The sequence below is a fragment of the Lycorma delicatula genome, chromosome 1 (genome assembly GCF_047948215.1).
Source record: "Lycorma delicatula isolate Av1 chromosome 1, ASM4794821v1, whole genome shotgun sequence".
NCBI lineage: Eukaryota > Metazoa > Arthropoda > Insecta > Hemiptera > Fulgoridae > Lycorma > Lycorma delicatula.
Genome location: NC_134455.1, coordinates 70,992,422 through 71,015,945, shown reverse-complemented (window position 1 = coordinate 71,015,945; position 23,524 = coordinate 70,992,422). Strand labels below are relative to the sequence as shown.

Genomic DNA, 23,524 nt, shown 5'->3' with positions numbered 1-23,524 from the left:
AGTGAAAGTTTTACAAGCAGATTAGATTACAGGGAACATGCACATATCAAGTTGAAACTTGTAAATGTTGCATGTTTGTACACTTTATACTTGCATGTTCATAATTGATACTATCAATGCAGCAAAATAATTTTAACTAGGTTTCATTAAGCTGGGGTAGGGGAGTCGCAAAATATTCATTATACATATTTATTTTTTAATTTCTGGGGCTCATGGAGATAAAAAGGTTGAGAATCACTGGTCTAGAGAATGAAAGGTCAAAACATTAAAAAAGCTGTTTTTAATGTAGCATTTATAGAATACGTAAATTACAGTTTAATAATATGGAATTAAGATTGATTTTTGTAAAAATCTTTTAAACTGTTCAAAGTCTATAAAAATGATTACAATACTTTTTAAAGGAAATTTGTTACTTAATAAATCACTTTATTTTAAAATGAAGAAGAATACATTGGTAAAAAATTATAATCAATAATTCATAAAGTGAATATGCTTATCATACCTAATTATATTCTGATAATTGTTATTAAAACATATTGTTCTTAAATAATACACAAAATATAACACTTTTATATGAAGTAATACAATAGTTTTATACTGTCATTAGTTAAAAAATTAAAATGTATGTACAATGTAACCTATGTTTAAAGATAAATCACAAAATTTCTAATTCAGTTTTCTCTGGATTCGGTAGATATTTATGTTTATAATTTTCAAAGAGTTCAATAAGTTTCTCGGTAAATAAATTATGTAGTTTTTCTATTTCCTCACAACTTGGGTGTTCATTTTTCTCAACATAAATTGGACTGCCAACTGTAAAAAGAGAATTAAAAGTAATTACCTTAGGTATTACTAATGTAGAAGTTGGATATTTCTCATTCAATGATTGTTTTGTCTATGGTAACAACAATGAAACCTACAGTTAAAAATAATAAAATTAATAAAATCACAAAAATTAAAAATATAACTACACTTAATTGTTTTCAGCAAAACATGGTTACAAGTTAAGAAGATAAATTTTAGTTAAAAGTGTTTTATTTTTTATTGCAAAGTGGTTCAACCTTATTTTAAACTTATCTATTTATGAGTGTGTGTTTTATATATTATTTAAGAAGCAAACTGAAGGGTATTAGATTTAAAACATGCATTTCCATTTAATTCATTATACATATTTACTTATTTTTTTATTATTATTTTTTCTTTCTTTCCGTAGGGGGAGGAAAATTGCTCTACCAGCCGCCGTCAGGCCCGCACTGACGGGAGTGCGCGGCTCTCACCCGCTAAAAACCTCCTCCCCTCCTATCATGCAGGGGCCGCATCTATGCCATATGGTATATACAGCCCCCGCATTATTACCCAGTCACTCTACTATCCGTATCCGTATGACCGGAAGGCGTCCCCAGGGGGTCATCGACGAGCGACGACTCCGAGGAGTCCCCGCCGCTGAAGCTGATCAAGAAAGGCCAGAAGCTGGCCTCCCTTGATCGCCCGTCATCGAACTCCAAGTCTCTATAGATTCGCATCTGATCAGCCTGTCGTCGGCTCTCTTCATTGGCCTTCTCTCCTATCATTGATTTGATCGTAGTCGAGACACACTCCCATTTGTTGCTATTGCTGAGCATCACCTCGATTATATTGTTGGCCCCCTCCACACCCTGATCCTGGAGCACTACTCTTAAGTTGCGCCATCTAGGACAAAAAACACCACATTCTCTGCTGTATCCAGTCCGCCGCAATCGTGACAGGGACTTGTATGGCATCTGCCCATCCAGTACAGATAGTTCCGAAAACATCCATGTCCAGACAGAAACTGGGTGAATTCGTAGCCTGTGTTACCATGCTTTCGCTCCACCCAGTTCCTGACGTCGCTTATGAGCCCATAGGTCCACCTTCCTTTGTCCGAATCGCGCCATCTGTCACGCCAAGCCATGTAGAGACCGTCAATTTCTGCCTTTCTGTTCCCTCCATTCACTATTGAAGCTCTCATTTGAGCTTGTAAGTCTATGGGCGGTACTCCAGCTATAACTGATGCCGCCTAGGCACTGATCGTACGATACCCTGCGATGACACATATGTTTAGCCTACGTTGTTGCATAACCAAACACCTCACGTTCGTGGCCCTCGACAACGCTCCCAGCCATACAGGAATTCCATATAACACCACCGAAGTGTGTTGTTATATTGAGTGTGTTATGGAGAGTGTGTTATATACACTGGCCAACAGTTTCCTCTTTCCCGTCTGAGGACCGCCCTTATTGCTCATCATGTTGTCGAGCGCCTTCACCACATTTTCGCCCTTTCTCGCCGCCTCCTCTGTATAGTAAAGGATCGGTTCTTGTCCAGTCACATGTCTAAATACTTCGCGGCTGGACTAGGATGGACCATCGTGTGTCCCACTCTAAAATGCAATGGATTTAGTCTGCGTCTTCCAGCCATAACAACCACTTTCACTTTGTCTTCAGCGAGCCGTAGACCATGAGCTATTAGCCACCTCTTAACCATGTCAGCCGCTTCTTCACCGACCGCCATCATTTCTTCTTCTGTTTTGCGCACAATCACAAGTGCCAAATCATCGGCAAACGCCACCGGGGTGACGCCCGCCGGGTAGCGCTGCCTTAGAACATTATCGAAAGCAATGCTCCACAAGGCCGGATCCAACATCGAACCCTGAGGGACACCCCTCTCCACCGGAAATTTCGTTTCACCACCTTCCGACCTGCCCACCACGAATCTTCCTTATAATATTCGTGCAACATCCTTCGCAGGTATGCCGGAATTCGTCTGGTTTCTAGTTCACGAAATATAACTTCCCATGGCAACTCATTAAACGCATGGCGTGTATCTAACAGCATGACCGCTCCTATCTCTCTTTGACCACAATCTCCTCCCTTTGAAAGTCCATTCCTTTCGGAAACAGTTCATCAACGCCTTTCCTCAGCTCATCATCGGTGAGGAGTGGCAGCTGACTTTTTTCTGACAATACGACAGGCGTCACCACACGGATCAATTTCCACAGCATCACACAATTGCTGCCACTTGCGTTTTTTGGAGGCAGCAATTGCTCCACGTAAGTTCCGTCTTTCTTTTTCTTTTTCTTTTTCCTGTTTATCCTCCGGTAACTACCGTTCAGATAATACTTCAGAGGAAGAATGAGGATGATATGTATGGGTGTAAATGAAGTGTAGTCTTGTACATTCTCAGTTCGACCATTTATGAGATGTGTGGTTAATTGAAACCCAACCACCAAAGAACACCGATATCCACGATCTAGTATTCAAGCCCGCGTAAAAATAACTGGCTTTACTAGGACTTGAACGCTGGAACTCTCGACTTCCAAATCAGCTGATTTGGGAATACGCGTTCACCACTAGACCAATCCGGTGGGTTACGAAAGTTCCCTCTAGCAAGCCTTAACCTTCCGAGCTCCTCTTCGATGTTCTCACCCCGTCTCTGCGTTCTCTTGAGGCAGCGCCTACTCATCACACATTTTTTCAATTCGGCGAGTTCGGGAGTCCACCAATATACTCCTGCACGCCCTGCAGTCACTTCCTTAATTACAACCGTTTCAACTCCCACCCTGAATACTGTGTCTGTCAGCTCATTCAAATCCGTGCCTTCGCTACTGCTAAGTTCAAAATCAATAGCCGCTCTGAACTGCATGATACTTTCTTTCTTTCTTTTTCCTCTTTAGCCTCCGGTAACTACCGTTCAGATAATACTTCAGAGGATGAATGAGGATGATATGTATGAGTGTAAATGAATTGTAGTCTTGTACATTATCAGTTCGACCATTCCTGAGATGTGTGGTTAATTAAAACCCAACCACCAAAGAACACCGGTATCCACGATCTAGTATTCAAATCCGTGTAAAAATAGCTGGCTTTACTAGGACTTGAACGTGAACTGCATGACACTGCCTGGATGAAACTTCACGCTCCTGGTACCTGCCCGTTCTTCCTGGATAATTTCACCAATTTCAAAAGTGATTACTCTGTAGTCACTCAGGGTCTCCTTCCCCAACACCTCCCACCACAACAACCTCTGCAAGACTCTCATGCTCACAAATGTCAGATCTGGGACAGAGACCCCCACTCCTCCTCTCTCGAACGTCATTTCGCCTCTTCAATTGACGCACTGAAGGTCCACTGAAGCCATAGCGTCCTCAAGAAGTCTGCCTCTTCGATCATCGATGGCTGATCTCCAACTCCTTACCTTAACACTGAAATCTCCGCCCACTACAACGATTTTCGACCTCCATCTGGCAATTTCCTCTACCAAATCATCAACCATTGCCGCATAAACTAAAAAGTCAGTGTTAAGCGACAAATATACACTAAACATCACTATCCTCGCCAGTTCCACCAGTACATAGCCGGACCCTGCGCCCTTATTATGCTGCTGCTGTACCACAGGAGACTAGTATAGCCGCACCGGAATCAGCCGACACCACCCATCTGGCACCGACGATTGTTCTTCGATCCGGCTCACTCAGTAATATAATCTCACAACCCCGTCAGACAGCTATTTCCCAGCAGGCATCCATAGCCCTGCTACTCCTGTTCACATTAAATTGAAAATCTCGCATTAACATGCGGATTTCCCACCACTGCAGCCCTCACCTGCCCATCCACAAGTTTTTTTCCTTTGTCCTCTGTATTAACTGGCCGCTGCCGACATCCACTGCTCTTATGGCCTTCTCCATTACATCTAAAACATAGTCTAGACCGGTCTGGCCCTCCGCACTTCGCAGCCACATGGCCATTCTCCCCACACCTGAAACACCTCAAAGTTTCCTCCCTCCAGCACACTCTACAATTAATCCAGTATATGTGTATCCTCTGAACTTCGGATAACCTACGCACCATTATCGTGGCATTCTGCGATCCTCCGTAAGCCGGCCGCAAGGATATAACTCTCAAATCCGCCTCCATGCAGCCAGCATATGTCGCCACCGACATGACCACCTCAGGAGCCGTCGCGTCATGCTCTAAATCTTTTATATATTAGTATGCAGGGCGAGCTCGTCGACCGAACTCTCTGACCGTAACCCCATCAACATGTTGCTTGATGGACTAACAGACCTGCTTGCTTTGCCTTGACACGTATTTGTACTTCATCGACGTTCCCTTTCCTAACTGATAGCACTTCAGCCACGCTATTGTCCACTCCTTCCTTTACACATTTGAACAGTTCAGTGAAGCTCCGCCCCTCATCTCTGACCGACATTGTACGTGACGGCTCACCCTGTCGAGTAGCCTTCTGCTCTCTAGTAGACTCATCAATGTATAACATCCGCTCCTTACCTATCTACCACCTGTCTACCATCGCACTCTAGTATTCTTTTCAAGATGGCTCCAGTAATATATAAATATTTTATATTCAATAAAATATAATAAAATTTGACCTCTGTTAACATTTTAATTCACTGAAGTGATATTCAGAGTTAACTAGAGACCCCAAAAAAAGTATCATGGTAATTTGTAAGTACAGTTTGCTGATAACAAATTTACCGCTTCTTTTCTTTATATTTTTGAAAATGTCTTTATATCTTTAAGATTCAGTTTATTTAATTTTAATTAACCAGAAAGATAATATATTTTTAATTTTTATAATTATAAATTACATTCATGCAATTCTACATTACTGTATTCATGTTATTCTGATGTTTATAGCAAGTGTTATTTATTAATAAAGGATTTAGACAAATGATTTTTATTTTTACCTTTTGTTTTTATTCTATTATGAATACTAAGAAAATATCTGCAAATTAATATTTCACATCAGAAGTTTCAGGATGAAATTTTATAAAGAATAAGAACAAAAGCAACAAATTACATATTTAACTAAACTATAAGATCTGAGAAATGCATTTATGTTGGAAATAATTAATTTATTTAATAATTAATATTTTCAAACATCTTATTATATTTATGATTAATTATTTTGATCTTACCAACAGTTGTGACTGGATGTCTCCTTGGTATTATTCCAAAATTATACTGAAAAAATCCTCTTCCAATAGGAACACATGGAGAAATTCCTGTAATTTTTCTCCCTAAATTTTGGAACCATGATAACAAGGATCCTGGTGAACCAGTTAATTGGTCATAAAGATCAGTTTCACCGAATGAAAAAACAGGAACAATTGGTGTTCTGAAATAATTAACAATGAATAAATTAAAATTATGATTGTGCGTCAACATCAATATTTTTATTTACAAATTATGCATCCTTTTCTAAGTTTTGGCTAGAGATGAAAATAATTTAAAACTAAACAATCTTAAATGATAATCTTAACCAACATTAATAAGTAAATAGTAAACCACATAATTACTAGTCACTATGTGGCCTCTCCAAAAAAAGAGAAATTAAAGAAATCAATTGCAAGGGTTTATTTCAATACTGGACTATAATGCAAAATGGCAAATGTGTTTTTAGTGAGTTCAGTAACAATAAATATTAATTTGAATTTGAACAAGTTATTAACACAGTCTAGAACGGACTATGGTTGCATTGTTTACTGATCCACTCATACATGTTATTTGTAAAATTTAGATTTTATACATTATGCAGGAGTTCAGTACACCTTGGGAGCATTTACAACAAGCCCAGTAAAGGCATATTACCTTGCTTACTGAAGCAGGCATACTATCCCTGTATTATAAAAGAGAGATCCTCAAACATGGATTCACATTATTGGGGACTTTATAATGCATGTAGCATCTATACAGCCAAGTTACAGGCCATCCAACAATTTCTTATAACAAAAAGAGTGTTAATTTGTCCTGATTCAGTAAAACTAACAATAGCCTTCCAAAATCTCTTCTCCTCGGATGATCTGATTAAAGAGCTTTCTTTCTTTATTTTTTTTTATTTTTTTGTTTAGCCTCCGGAACCACCATAAGGCATTACTTTAGAGGATGAATGAGGATGATATGTAAGAATGTACATGAAGTGTAGTCTTGTACACTCTCAGATTGACCGTTCCTAAGATGTGTGGTTACTGTTAGTTACTCTTTACCATATAAATAATGCAGAGCAAAGATGTATATTTATATGGATCCCTGATAATGAAGCCACAAACAAGGCAGCCAGAATGGTACTAGAGCAAGAAAATGAATATGGAGTACCAGTTAAAATGCATGATATTAAGAATCATGTACCACTACAGTAAAGGTTGGCATGATGAATACAGAAATTTGACAAATTAAATTCAGTAAAAACTCTACTCAACTGGACATCAGATATAAGTTTTACAAGGATAATGTATAGATTAGGGTCAAGGAGATGTATAATATTTTTAAAATGTTGTAAAATCTAATTTAGAATCAGAAAAAAGCACAAATCAATCAGTAAGTTTTATTAAAATATAAGCAATTCAGGAAAAATGCCATTATAGACAGATGACTAATTCTCATTATAATACCATATAGTAAATTTTAGATTAATTTAAAGAGATATACTTTTAAAATATATAAAATATTATAAGAGTCAAAGTGAGATCTAGGTTTTTATAAATTTTTGTAGTGGATAACAGTCAGATTTAAGATTAGTGAAAAATTTGCTTGATTGAGTTTCGTTTAAGGAGATTTTACTGTGCTATGATAACATGATAGTGAAATTATTTATTTACCCTGACTGTAAGGCAATTCTGATGAATCCTTTCCTCTTTTTTAAGATTATTTTATATGTTCCTGGTTTACAAAAAAAAGATTCCTCAGCACCACCAGCTAAGAGAACAACAGCTTTACCCTTTGTTTTATCCCCCTCCAAGAGATACATCATGCTTTCTTTTGTTGCAGAACATAAACCTAAAAAAGTATTTGGATATTATACTTAAAAAAATTTAATTATTATTAAAGTATATTTAAAAACATGGAAATGAAATAGGATACTTAACAATAGTTTACAAAAATGAAAATTTATAATAAAACAATAGTCATATTTTGACTTTTAAATAATCATCAGCAGATATAAAAAATTAATTAAAATAATTACAAAAGCAAAACACGAATAAGTATGAGATAATAATTACTGATAAAATCTACAGAAAATTATAACACTATGAACTGAAAACTAAAAGCATAGATCAGCTTAGCTCAGGACAGTCCAAGTTGAAAGAAAAAGTTATCTTACAATAGATCCATTGGGGAAAATTTTCATCTGGAATAGCCAGCACTCTTCCCATTATATTAAATAAGAAAGATAAGGTTTATCTCTAGAAGCAAGAAATCTAAAATGTAAACTACCTCTTTGCTTAAATTTAAATAAATAATTTTTTTATATTTTTATAATACTTGTATAATTTTTACGACTTCTAACCACATAAAATTATATGATTGTGTTGTTAGCCACCTACTACTATTTATTAATACATAATCCCTATCACTGCTAATAAAGTAAGTTTCCAAACCATCCAATTCCTGTTTGCTATGAACATTATAAAAACTTTAGATACTAATAAATTTAGTTTATTATAAACTTCCAAGAGCTTAGTGATTTTAATTTTCTTAATATTGATTTTGATTAAGGTAAACCTCATTTTATCTTTTTTCTTAAAGTGAATGAAGTAGGATATGGTACCAGTTCAGGTGATGAGTTTAGTTTGTAACAATTGTTTATTGTAAGCAACATTTTCTTATTGTTTCACTTGTTCACAACTAACTTGTATCAGATGTCCTAAATGAAACCATATACTCGTACGATTGTTTACAAAGCTTTCATTTAGTATATTCAAATGACAATGACAGAAACTTGAATAATACTTACTTCAATTAATTTTATTTACAGGAAATAATCAACATGACACCATTTGCATTCATGTTTGCCTGAACACATTTCAATGTGTTTGAAAATAGATGCTGATAAAAGAGTAATAATTATATTTGTAAATCCATTTGTGTTATTTTTCAGTTCATCCAGGATATAAGGGTTGTTCTAATAAATAGATGTTTTCATTGCTCCTCATAAAAAATCTGTTGATGTAAGATCTGACGATCCCAGTGGCCAGATCTGTTTTTAAAAAAATGAGCCTATCCCTGAAAACTTCACTCAACCAATTTGGCTAAATGTTGATGGTACGGGCTGTTGTGTATCTACTTTTAAGTTCATTCCAGCAAATTCTTCCTGAATCAGTTGGCCAATAAAAGATTAAATTATTTTATTATAATAATGTTTTGAGTTAATATGCTTTTGAAAACTTAATAATTATCCTTTTTATCAAAATGAATATGCACTTTGCAGATTATAATTTTTTTTATATTATTCTTAAGCATTCCATTTCATATTTTACTATTAAAATATCATTAAAAAAATGCTTATCAGTTCTATTAGATTTTAAGAAGATAAAATATATTTAATTAAAAACTAAAATTAATCTTCATTAAAAAAGTATCCTTCATGATTTAAATACATATGAAAGAAAACTACAGCTCTTATTAGTTGGTTGTTTCTCTGTATCTGAAATGATTTAGTAAAAGCACAAGTCAATCAAATCCTGTAAAAGATATGAATCTGCACCACTTACAGCCTGTTGGTTCTGCAACATCTGGAATCACTTAAGGAATATCATTTTCAGTCGAAGGGTATGAAATAGAGATTACATTCCAAAGGTTGAAGTTTCCTTTAATAATACAGCTTTAATAGACCACTAAAATTAAACTTTATTTTTAAGTGGTTAATGATTTTAGGAGTTAACACAAATTAAAATTTATTAGTAAAAAGAAACCTGCACTAATATCATATTCTCAAAACAATGTATAAAGACAGAATTATTTCTTTCTAGTTGAAAACTAAGTTTGGCAAAAGTTTTTCATAGCCATATACGTGCGTTATAAAGTTAGTGTTGAGAATCTACAGTCTCAAGCACTTGATATTGTAAGGAATAATTGTTGTGGGACAGTATAAATCTTCATTTTATCTTTGTTCGGTTGAATTCATTAAAATATGATATGGCTTTTCAGCCATTCCTGAGATCGACTCCTCCTTCCTACCATTTTGCCATACTGTTGAATTTCATGCCCTCCCTCCTCAGAACAGTATTTTTAATCCTGAATGTTGAAACTTTAAAATATAATTAAATTAATACTGTACAGACCCAAAATACTGTTAATATAACTAACTGTGTGGTACAACATGAAAGTATGTCAAGTGGGTCATACAACTGATCCAAAACAAATACCATGATCATACTACTAAAAGAGCTAAATAAAAGATATGAAAAAATTTTATGCAAGCATAGTTAACACTTTTTAAAAAAAGCAGTAAATTTGTTAAAATTAATTTTTTTTAAATTATCCACATTTTCTTGTGTATTAATCAATTTTACTCATTTGGTTGTGCGTATATCCCAGTGGTATTTATTAGTCATGTCCATGTTTCATTGTTTTTATTTTTATTTTTTCTAATGTACTTCAGGTGTTTAATTATGAATACTCTTAAAATTTCCTTATCAATTTTAAGACCACTTATAAACTTCATGTAGCTATACAATAGAATATGTATAGTATACAATATGTATGTATACAATAGAATGAAGAAATAAGCTAACAATAGAATGTAGAAATAAGCTACATTAATATAAGTTAAACAATAAAATTATTTCAGGAGACATTAAAATGTAAGAAAACCAGGCCAGTTACATTATATGTTGTATGTATAAACAGAGTCATCTTATTAATGTTGAAACTTTAAAAATGTACAGAAAAATTACAAGCACTGAGTTGAACAGGTAACTCTTGGGAGCTAAGCATTTTCTGTATGTTTTAATAAACAAGACTCTAAGAAGAAAACTAAAGTAAATCTTAAAAAGCAATTACTTTTGCAGTTGGGTGACTGAAGAACATGCCATGTGACCATAAAACAATTGAAACTATGTTTTCTTTATTGATGAGACTAAAATATGTTTATATCTTGGGATAGTATCGAAGGGAGTCACCCTTTCTTTTCTATGTGCCTATAGAGGATATGATGAGAAATTTTTACCAAGAGCATTACTTCTGCTAAAATCCATATTAAATTTATGTTCAAAGTATTGTAGAATGGTATTTCTTGTGATACCTTTACCAATCTCAATGGCAGAGTGGTAGAGTCTCGGCCTTTCATCTGGATCCCAGGTTCAAATCCCTGTAGGCATGGCATTTTTCATATTCTACAAAATTTCCATTTCATATTTTCATGCACAAGTTTCAAGCTTAAATGGTGAATTAATGATCCAAAAAAAAGTGTTGATAGATAATACAATATAGAGGAGGGATGCTATATATAAAATTACTAATAACACTGATAAACATAGTTTTTGTTTCCTAACATGCGATACATGATTTTAATCTTTTTTTTATGCTGAAAACCAATATGACCTTAGAATCTTTCTATCACCCACCATTTTTGAAAAATTTTTTAATTTTAATTAAAGGATTTTTTTAATTTTTCTACGTATAGTTAGCATTTTAAGCTCCTATACTGTATTTTGCTAGCCCATGTTTTATTGTTAAACTTTGTTAACATAATTTATAAGCTATAAATAAACAATACTAGACAAAGAATTAAATCACATCATAGTCACATATTATGACATAATATCTAATACTGAAGATTGAGCCTTCATGGACAATATTAATCATGTCTGTGCAGGTCAAAACATGTAGCTGAACACACAGCTGTGTTGTTTGTATTAAGCATTGGATTTAGTAATGAATTAATTTTGTTCAGTCTTATTGCTGTCTTAAGTTTGTTTACAGTGCAGTGTCATAATGCCTCGAAATTGTATAAATGATGTGGATGCCTTTTGTTATGTATTTGGTGAGTTTACTGTAAAATCAAATAGAAAAAACATTACACCTTTAAGTAAAAAAGCATAACATTTGTACTTTTAGTGTAAAATTGGTGATCAGGATAAGACATGGGCTCATATAGTATGCACTAATTGTTCTGTATATTTAAGAGAATGGCTGAAAGGTACACGGAGGGCTTTGCCATTTGGTGTACCTATGGTTTGGCATGAAGCAGAGGATCATGTACAATTGTTACTTTTGTTTAACAAGTTTGTCTGGAATTTCTAAAAAATCTAAACATACTGTAAAATATCCTTCATTGCAATCTGCAATCAGGCCTGTACCTCACAGTGAAATTATTCCAGTTCCTGAGCCACCTGTGAATGTACATTTTGAAAGCAGTGATGGAGAATCAGGCAGTACTGAAGAAGACAACAATGATTTTGATTTTGAATTATCTTCCAATAAGCCACATCTTATATCACTAAGTGAATTAAATGACTTGTTAGGAATTGAAATTTATCAAAAAATCAATCTGAACTGTTAGGATCAAGACTACAAGGTTGGAATTTACTTCAAAAAAATTCAAAAATTTTGAGCTTTTGAAGCAGACAAAAAGAAAATTCTCAGTATTTTATTGATCAAAATAATTTAGTTTATTGCACAAATATTGATGATCTTATGTTGCACTTAGGTTTGCACTTGGGCTTCATTTAAAGACGTTTGCAAAACTTTTCTCAGCAAACAAAAATCCGACAATTACTACGATATTGTTAATCAACTTCTTATTTCATATAGAACTATGGGTGTAATATGTGTTTGAAAATACATTTCCACACTCACATCTGGATTTTATCCTGGACAACCTTGGAGACATAAATGATGAACACAGTGAACGTTTCCACCAAGACATTTCAGTGATGAAAAGCCGCTATAAAGCGGAATGGAATACTAACATGGTAGCCAATTTGGATGTTAATTCAGGATGTGCCTGAGGCTATATAAAAGAAAAGCATCAGCAAAATCATTCTAACAAGGTATAGCCATATTTTTTCCCCTAATATTTTTTTAAGTATAATTTATTTAAAACTAAGGGTGACAGAAAAATTGTATTTACAGATCTGTAATATACACAAAAAAAGCAATTCAAGAAATGGTATCATACTCAGAGAAACATTAACAAACATTTTTTTTATCTATCAATGTAATTTAAGTTCTGCAATTTGTAGACATCAGCTTTATGAAATGATAATAAGTATTGACCAAACTCAATAACAGAAAGTTATTGATAAACAGAGAACTTATATTCAGAGAAGCAAATAAAAAGAAAAGTTACATTCATTTTTAAATTTCTTTCTCAAGGATTTATATGTCAAAGCAGTTGCAAAGTTATGCAAATATTTTTAAAAAAAACTTATTATTGTAAATAATTTATACTTCTTTTTATTTTAATAGGTTGATTGCCATCTGCAGACCCATTAAACTCCTCCAGCAGGCAGTGAGAACCACATACGGTGCTTGACTTTTTAAAGAAACATGGTTCTGTTTTTTCTTTTAGAAAATACAATTTATACGATTTTTGGACATTAATTTTTTTTTTTGTCTTCAGTCATTTGACTGGTTTGATGCAGCTCTCCAAGATTCCCTATCTAATGCTAATCGTTTCATTTCAGTATACGCTCTACATCCTACATCCCTAACAATTTGTTTTACATATTCCAAACGTGGCCTGCCTACATAATTTTTCCTTCTACCTGTCCTTCCAATATTAAAGCGACTATTCCAGGATGCCTTAGTATGTGGCCTATAAGTCTGTCTCTTCTTTTAACTATATTTTTCCAAATGCTTCTTTCTTCATCTATTTGCCGCAATACCTCTTCATTTGTCACTTTATCCACCCATCTGATTTTTAACATTCTCCTATAGCACCACATTTCAAAAGCTTCTAATCTTTTCTTCTCAGATACTGGAGATTAATTAGTGATATATATTGGAATATGTCATTATATTACTTTATTGCTTTGGACTTAATTTTTTCTATTGCTTACATTGGCAGCAAAAATCCTGTTTGTTTTATGAAAGTGATTTGATTTTCTTGCATACCATTCTAGATATTTTTTGTGAATGTAAAACTGAATAATGAAAATAGTAGGTTATGTATGTATGAGGTAATACAGGTTTTCCAAATTGTTAGATATAATTCTTAATAATTAAGACGGTTTGTTTTCTAGAAATAGAAAATATTGGCCAAGGGATACATGAAAGATAAATTTTCACAAAAATTCAAACTGGTGTTTTATTCCTTCAGTATGCAATAAGGCCATATTATTTTCATACATAGAATGTTAAATAATTTTTTCAATAGAAATGTGGTAATATTTGAATACTATTATCACTGAAAATATAAATATTATTATTTTAAAGAAATAAATACACCAGTGATAAATTAAAAAGTAATAGAATTATAAACTGCAATAAGAAAAATATTTATTGTATATGATGAAAATGATTAAATTTTGATATAGCGTATCTCTTTTATAATTTAAAAAATGCAAAAATTGGCTAATGGAGGTAATGTAACAGCTAATGGAGGTAATAAAAAGTAGAAATAATAAAATTAGAATAAATAGCCTAATTATATATTGTGTTTTAATTTTACTTTTTGTTTTTCTATACAATGTGTGCCCAGATGGTAGAAACAAAAGTGTGTTGTGACATTCTGCATGTTGAGCTCTCAAATCCAATTTATTGTGATTCTATGATTATGTACGTACAAGAATTTTTTTTTAATAATCTGTTTCTCTTTGGAAAATGATTAAATATAAATAAAAATGACACTAACAAGAATAAACAAGATTCAGAAACTGGTTTAAAGATATCCCCTATAAGATATAGTGGTTTTCTATATTGTGATTCATAATTATTACTGTGAATAAGGCTTTATCTTCCAATTTTTCATTTCTATGTGCTCTTTATATCACTTAATGAATCACAGCAATATAAAAAATTATATTTAAGTCTTAATATTAAGAGATATTTTTATAATTGTTTTAATTTATGCATTAAAATTTAAATATTTCTAAATGGAAATTACGAAAAGTATAACTACGTAATGAAAATACAAAAATATTGGAAAAATCTAACAACTCTACTTACCTAAACCAAGGATTAGATCACGAAAGAAAGGTGCATAAAAATGAATATTCAAAGTTAAAACATTTGGTTCTAAACCAGGAAATAACTGTTTGCAATTGGTTCCATTTGTTGCAAAATGTCCAAAAGCTCCACTCGCGATCAATCCATGTGGATAAGAAATTAGTAAGTAATTAGAACTTGCATCAAGTTCTGCAGTCTTTATTAATTTCAATGGAAAATATCTGCTGTAGTAATACCATAATTTCCAGTTACGAATCCAGTTAATTCTATAAACAAAATAATTTAACTTAGTAATACTTGCTATGTTTCATATTTTTTTTTAATATTTGATATCACAAAAATTTGTTAAAAAGTAATTTATAGGAAATAAAATTAAAAAAATAGGATTCTATAATTAGCAGTTATAAGTTTGGGATTTAATGATGTAATGATTTTTTAATGCATTACCTGCATGATAGAAATTCCATTTTTAACATAAATTTGCTTTACTAGTCAGTGGTTGTTTTTAGAGTATTTAGCTATTTGTTGTTAAAAACTCAGCATTTTCTACCAGAGAAACACTATCACAGCATATACCAACTGTAAGCCCAAGACTGGACTCTCTTATGGAAAATAAAAGAGAAACCAACAGTGATCATCCAACAGGAATTTTTATCAATCATCAGTGGCTATCAAGGATAAACAAAAATTTATACAGATTGTCTTAACCATCTGAACAAGATGTTGGATGCTCTATATGTATAAATGGAGAAGCCCATTCATGGAAACTGCCATATATGGCAAGTCTTTACACAGCAGAACTCATTACTATACAGCAAGCTCTTCACTATACAGAATTTCAGTGATGAAGATTTTTTTATTGTTCTTGATGCTGTATTTATGAACAACTTTATATTCTGTTTACAATATAAAACTTTCATGTGTCAAAACTTTTTATTGTATGTTTCTACTTTTAAAAATGACAAAAAAATCTAAGGTTAGATTTACCTGTAAATTAAAGCAATCTATTCACATCTAGCCTCTATTCGATATCCTCTTTGCAAGTGTACCTATTGCAAACAATTTTCAAATACATTGTTGGATGAGATTGAGAAATGCTTTGGGGCAATGAGTTTCCTGTTCCTATTCTGTGTGTTTATTATGTGTCTAGGACCAGCTGAGCCACAACGATGGTGATCAACAACAATAAGAACAATAATAAGGAATAATTTGTTTACAGTCCATTGTGTCACATCAGTTAATATCAACCAAATGTTCTGTAGGAATTTTTTGTACTTGTAAACATAAAATTAATTTAATTTATAACATGGATATCAAATAACACCTGATATAAATTTATTTATTTATTTTCACAGTAACAACAAGCTTATGCCCACTTACAGTTACTGATGGATGAAAAATGAATTTTGTAGCATATGAAAAATCCCATGCCTGACTGGAATTCAACCTCTGGGTAAAAGCGAAGACTTTATCATGACTCCATGGAAATTGATGGAGTAATATCGTAATATTGCTATTATTAGTAAGCAGAGCAGTGCAGATATAAAATTTTTAACTAATTTAAGTTATTCATAATAGGAGTTTATAAACTGACATTATCTACACATAATACAGAATCAATAGAATAAATGAAGGTAAATTTTTCAATAGTGTAAAAAGAAACTAAAACTGAATTCTGGTACCTTACATTTCATTCTGAATATAGCGTTATAGATGTTCAAGATAACTGTCCGTCTATTGTAACTTAGTAAGATTTAAATAGTTCTATTACTTTAGTTTCAATAACTAAATAAATAAATTTTACACCTGCTCAAAGAATAACATTAATGGATTATATTTTTTACTATTGACGTTCATGATAATTTTCACTGAAATCACTATTCTTACATTAATATTTTTATAAATAAATTATGTTATAATTGTATTAAAAGTAATAATAAAGTTAGTTTAAGTATTTTTGAAGTTGTTAGTTGTGTTTTGAAGTTGTATTTATTGGAGCTAGTGCTTGATACAAAAGTTGAATTGAATGCCGGTTTGAAAAATAGGTAAATAAACAATCCCAAGTGATGGAGTCCATATCATTTTGAAAAAAGAAAAGTATATTATAATACAATGGTCATTAGGTTCAACCGTATGCTGATACACCTAATAAAAAATTCCTCCTGATGGAATATAACCACAAACCATGTCTAAGAACCTGCTTTGAAGTAATACCTATGTAATGTAAAAACCGTATTGAAATTGGTCCACTAGTTTTTGAGAAAAATGGTAGACACATACACACAAAACCTCTTACCCCAAACACACATACCTCTGTTCCATCGTGGATAAAAAGAATTGTAGATAATGTGTAAAGATTACATATGTAACTTTTATGTGCACATAAAAGCTAATTTATGCTAATCTATTTTATAAATAAATACACGTACCTTCTCCCTCCTTTGTTTCTAGTATCTCTGTCATATATGATCCATAAACAATAAATTATAAGGATCCAGCATAATTTTGTGTACAAAATAAGGTATATTGCTGTAATAAAACCTATTGGATTACCAAAGCCAGCCAAGATAAACCATGTAGCTGCAGCTAGTGTTTCTAGCCTTCGTTGAAGTGGTACATTAAGCGGTGCAAATTTTATTCCTAACACTTCCATGATACTTTGTTAACCTACACAAATAGTAAGATAATTCATTACTCATTGAAATAAGTTATTAAACATTCTATTGATTTTTGTCATATCTTTATATATATATATATATATATATATATATATATATATACTGATTTTGATATGAAATTTTGTGTGTGTAATTAAGTTGATTCGAGAATGGTTTAGATTCACAATTGCATCCGATAGGCAGCGCTGTGATAGCGTTTATTATTGCATGCTTTAAATTTCTACTAAAATTTTAACTACATTGCTTTTGTTTACAGTACTTTAATTTTTTTATTTACTGATTAATTAAGCTATCACGCATTTATGAAACTTCAAAATTATTAAATAAAAAAAAAAAAAAGTAGGAGGTACTTTTTTAGAATGATCTTAAGTGAAAATTAGCAGTAATGTGGACGAAAATGTATTAATTACACTAATAATTAATTTTACGACGTACACGGCATGCACAAATAGTCTATAACCGGTGGTTAAATAGAACGGCAGAAGATCAATTGACAGACAATGTAAATTTAAGAGACCAGGTCGCAAACACACGTGCAAATGAAAGTCGAGAGCATCACAATGAACGTGATACTATATTGAAATCCTAATAACACCTTTGCACTTTTGTTCGATATGAGAGGATGTGGCGTTTAAAAACCTTTCATACCTACAAGTAACTTAACAACAGTACTAAATATTTCTTGGTTTGTATGCTGTTAATTTTTTTTAACGTTCAAGTTAATCTTTCACCATACAGTTTTATAAAATTTTAACAACTTTATATTTGGATGAAATTTATAAAATTTTTTATTTATTTTTTATTAAATAAATTTGTTAATACGGGCAGTGTGTACATAAATAAGAACTAAATTCAAAAAATAATGTGGGCACCACATGACTTCCTTGTATGCCTAAAATTAGTGCAAAAAAAATGACAGAATTAATTTCTGTATAGAGACTTTTGTTAGACATACATTTAATTACTGTGAAACTTATAAATAAATATTCGTTTTTTATAAAAAAGTCGCTTGAATGAGAATTCTTTACAAAATCACAATTCAAGGAATATTTTTCAAATGATTATTTGGACAAGGTATACGTACAGTAATACATACGTACTAGTAATACGTACTAAAAATTACTTATGTACTCTAGGTGGCAAGATTATTTAGTACAGAAATAATATTATAACTGATAATGAATTGGTTCAATGAATAATGGAGCGAAATATTTAGTAAAACTCACCAATTCAACTAAACTCATTATATATCAGTCACACACAATCGAAATTGAATAAATACTTGATTCATTTAAACCATTTTTCTTTCACTCAATCTTAGTTAATTTGAAATCTGATCAAATATTTTATTTACATCGTTTACATCGCAATTGTAAACCTATAATCAGTTGGCATTTGTCTAGAAGTAAAATTTTCGTCATCAAACCAAATTACTTTCCATTACACTTTCCGTTACATTATATGTACATAATGTAAGCGAATTGAATTTAGAAAAAACTCCAAATTTAATTTTATTTTAAAATTTTATAATTTTCACTTTGGTAAAAAATAATTTATTTCCAAATTTTATAATTTTTATTTCGGGCTTTTATTTGATTACGATCGAATTGTTCGATCACTGATTTAATTTAATTAAAATAATTTTAAATGTTCACTCTTGATTCATCTGAATACTGAAGAAGTCTTTACCGGCATTTCTCTTTATCTAGCCAACTAACAGATATTGTCACCATCATTTTGTATTGAATCAGTCTTACTCTGTTTATGCAATACAATTTTATTGTTTAACCGTGTTTCTTGTTCTAGATTTGTTTTTGAACTACCTAAATAAATTTTCAAATTTTAATGAACTTATAATTCAGAAGGTTTTTTTCTTATTTTTCTTGATGAATAAATTTACCACAGAAGCTTATAAAGAGGCTTGTATATAGAAATATTGGAAATGGGATTTTTTTAAAGTACGAAAAGTGCCATACCTGACCGGGATTCGAACCTGGGATAGCCGAATGAAAGACCCAGAGGCTAACACTCCACAGAAATCGGATATTTATACGTATTTAAAAAAATAGAGTAAAGTGTTGAAATATCTTATTTAATAATATTTATTTAATATTTGTACACAGTTCACACAGTAATTACAATTACTGTGAGAAATTTCAGTTACATAATCAAATAAACTTAATAAATAACATTATAACGATTTGTTTTTTGTCTTCAGTCATTTGACTGGTTTGATGCAGCTCTCCAAGATTCCCTATCTAGTGCTAGTCTTTCTTTTCGGTATACCCTCTACATCCTACATCCCTAACAATTTGTTTTACATATTCCAAACGTGGCCTGCCTACACAATTTTTCCCTTCTACCTGTCCTTCCAATATTAAAGCGACTATTCCAGGATGCCTTAGTATGTGGCCTATAAGTCTGTCTCTTCTTTTAACTATATTTTTCCAAATGCTTCTTTCTTCATCTATTTGCCGCAATACCTCTTCATTTGTCACTTTATCCACCCATCTGATTTTTAACATTCTCCTATAACACCACATTTCAAAAGCTTCTAATCTTTTCCTCTCAGATACTCCGATTGTCCAAGTTTCACTTCCATATAAAGCGACACTCCAAACGTAGACTTTCAAAAATCTTTTCCTGACATTTAAATTAATTTTTGATGTAAACAAATTATATTTCTTACTGAAGGCTTGTTTAGCTTGTGCTATTCGGTATTTTATATCGCTCCTACTTCGTCCATCTTTAGTAATTCTACCTCCCAAATAACAAAATTCTTCTACCTCCATAATCTTTTCTTCTCCTATTTTCACATTCAGTGGTCCATCTTTGTTATTTCTACTACATTTCATTACTTTTATTTTGTTCTTGTTTATTTTCATGCGATAGTTCTTGCGTAGGACTTCATCTATGCCGTACATTGTTTCTTCTAAATCCTTTTTACTCTCGGCTAGAATTACTATATCATCAGCAAATCGTAGCATCTTTATCTTTTCACCTTGTACTGTTACTCCGAATCTAAGTTGTTCTTTAACATCATTAAATGCTAGTTCCATGTAAAGATTAAAAAGTAACGGAGAGAGGGAACATCCTTGTCGGACTCCCTTTCTTATTACGGCTTCTTTCTTATGTTCTTCAATTGTTACTGTTGCTGTTTGGTTCCTGTACATGTTAGCAATTGTTCTTCTATCTCTGTATTTGAACCCTAATTTTTTAAAAATGCTGAACATTTTATTCCAGTCTACGTTATCGAATGCCTTTTCTAGGTCTATAAACGCCAAGTATGTTGGTTTGTTTTTCTTTAATCTTCCTTCTACTATTAATCTGAGGCCTAAAATTGATTCCCTTGTCCCTATACTTTTCCTGAAACCAAAATGGTCTTCTCCTAACACTTCCTCCCCCCCAAAATTTTCCTTAACTTTCCTGTATGCTCCGTCTATTTTACCAATGTTCATTTCTCTTTCCACTTCTGAACACTTTTCTGTAATCCATTCTTCTTTCGCCAGTTTGCATTTCCTGTTTATAGCATTTCTTAATTGCCGATAGTTCCTTTTACTTCTTCATCACTAGCATTCTTATATTTTCTACGTTCATCCATCAGCTGCAATATATCGTCTGAAACCCAAGGTTTTCTACCAGTTCTCTTTATTCCGCCTAAGTTTGCTTCTGCTGATTTAAGAATTTCCTTTTTAACATTCTCCCATTCTTCTTCTACATTTTCTACCTTATCTTTTTTACTCAGACCTCTTGCGATGTCCTCCTCAAAAATCTTCTTTACCTCCTCTTCCTCAAGCTTCTCTAAATTCCACCAATTCATCTGACACCTTTTCTTCAGGTTTTTAAACCCCAATCTACATTTCGTTATCACGAAATTATGGTCGCTATCAATGTCTGCTCCAGGGTAAGTTTTGCAGTCAACGAGTTGATTTCTAAATCTTTGCTTAACCATGATATAATCTATCTGATACCTTGCAGTATCACCTGGCTTTTTCCAAGTGTATGTTCTTCTATTATGATTTTTAAATTGGGTGTTGGCAATTACTAAATTATACTTCGTGCAAAACTCTATAAGTCGGTCCCCTCTTTCATTCCTTTTGCCCGGCCCGTATTCACCCACTATATTTCCTTCCTTGGCTTTTCCAATGCTTGCATTCCAATCTCCAACTATTATTAAATTTTCATCTCCTTTTACGTGTTTAATTGCTTCATCAATTTCTTCTTATACACACTCTACCTCATCATCATCATGGGCGCTTGTAGGCATATAGACGTTAACAATCGTTGTCGGTTTAGGTTTTGATTTTATCCTTATTACAATGATTCTATCGCTATGCGTCTTGAAATACTCCACTCTCCTCCCTATCTTCTTGTTCATCACGAAACCTACTCTTGCCTGCCCATTATTTGACGCTGAGTTAATTACTCTAAAATCACCTGACCAAAAGTCGCCTTCCTCTTCCCACCGAACCTCACTAATTCCTACTATATCCACAATTACCCTATCCATTTCCCTTTTTAAATTTTCTACCCTACCAATCTTTTTTAAGCATCTAACATTCCACGCTCCGACTCGTAGAATGTTATTTTTTACTTTTCTGGTGACCCCTTCCTTAGTAGTCCCCACCCGGAGATCCGAACGGGGGACTATTTTACCTCCGGAATATTTTACCAAGGAAGGCGCCTCCATTATTTCTATGTGAAAATGCACAGAGCCACATTTTCTTGGAAAAAAAACAGCTTTAGTTTTCCATTGCTTTCAGCTGCGCAGTACTCAGAGGACTGAGTGATGTTGATATGGCCGTTTAAGTCATTGTGACTCACGCCCCTAACAACTACTGAAAGAGATGCTGCCCTCTTTCAAGAATCATTCCTTAGTCTGGCTCTCAACAGATACCTCTCCGAAAAATATCAATGAAAAATTGATATTATTCATGGTAGATTCCGTTTTATTTCCCTTTAGTATGCTCGAAATAGACCTGACATAACTATAGATATTCCAATCGGATCTAAGATCATATCTTCATGATCCCTAGGGATTATAAATATTAATACCTAAGAGTGTTTACATACATATTGTTCGGGACGAAAGGTAAATAAACTGGGAACTGATGCTAGAGCTTGAAATAAGAGAAAAGGTTCATGTAAACATATATCCGAAAACACTTTATTATCGAGTTACGACTAGCGAAACATTTTGTTCGGTTTTCGGTTTCCCCGGTGAAATGAGGTATCACTGAAACTTTTAACGCGTTATATAAGGAGTAAATTTTATGATTTCTTATGTTATTTTGACCTGAAAAATAGAATACAAAAGGGTCCCAGAACTGTATTTCCTCGTAGCAACATGATATCCAACGTAAAACAGAAAAATTCGGTGACGAAAAACAGGTTTTGTTAGGTTTGAGGTACAATAATTTTATTAAACGACTAAAATTTGGGTTAATATTTATTATCAAAATTTGTAGAAAATTTAAATTTGAGAAAATTTATGTAATAGATTCTAAACCAAACAAAACATATCTTAACAAAAAATATTATGAATTTGTAAAATTAAAAATAAATGATTTTAGTGCAATAAATCTCGACTTCTGAAAAATTAATATGTTTTTGATTTTAATTTTTTTTTTTTTTTTTTTTTTAAGTACTCACCGTGGTTTACACTGCATTAATTTACAATAAATATTTGAAATTTGCATCCTTCTCATCAATGGACTTTTCAACTCGTTTCCTTACATTTTCTGCCGCCAACTCAATGATATCTTCGTATTCCTTGTTGAGGACAGCAGTATTGAGAATGTGAAGGATCAGTTCAACACGTATATCTACTTTTTTTCTACAATGTTTTTTGCAATTTTACAATTTCATGTAGACAACCAGATTGATTTAAAAAAGCTCGTTATGTTTACTTCAGATGGA

General features: G+C 32.5%; 1 protein-coding gene across 1 annotated transcript; it reads right to left on the bottom strand.

Annotated features, from left to right (window-relative positions):
* Positions 1-648: 648 nt before the first annotated feature.
* LOC142318126 (2-acylglycerol O-acyltransferase 2-A-like) lies at positions 649-17,580 on the bottom strand. Its single transcript, XM_075354666.1, has 5 exons — positions 17,357-17,580; positions 14,928-15,193; positions 7,634-7,811; positions 5,954-6,153; positions 649-813 (listed from the first exon to the last, which is right to left on the bottom strand). The coding sequence occupies exons 1-5, from the start codon at positions 17,578-17,580 to the stop codon at positions 656-658; spliced, it is 1,026 nt and encodes a 341-aa protein (XP_075210781.1). The 3' UTR covers positions 649-655.
* Between the last annotated feature and the right edge of the window lie 5,944 nt (positions 17,581-23,524).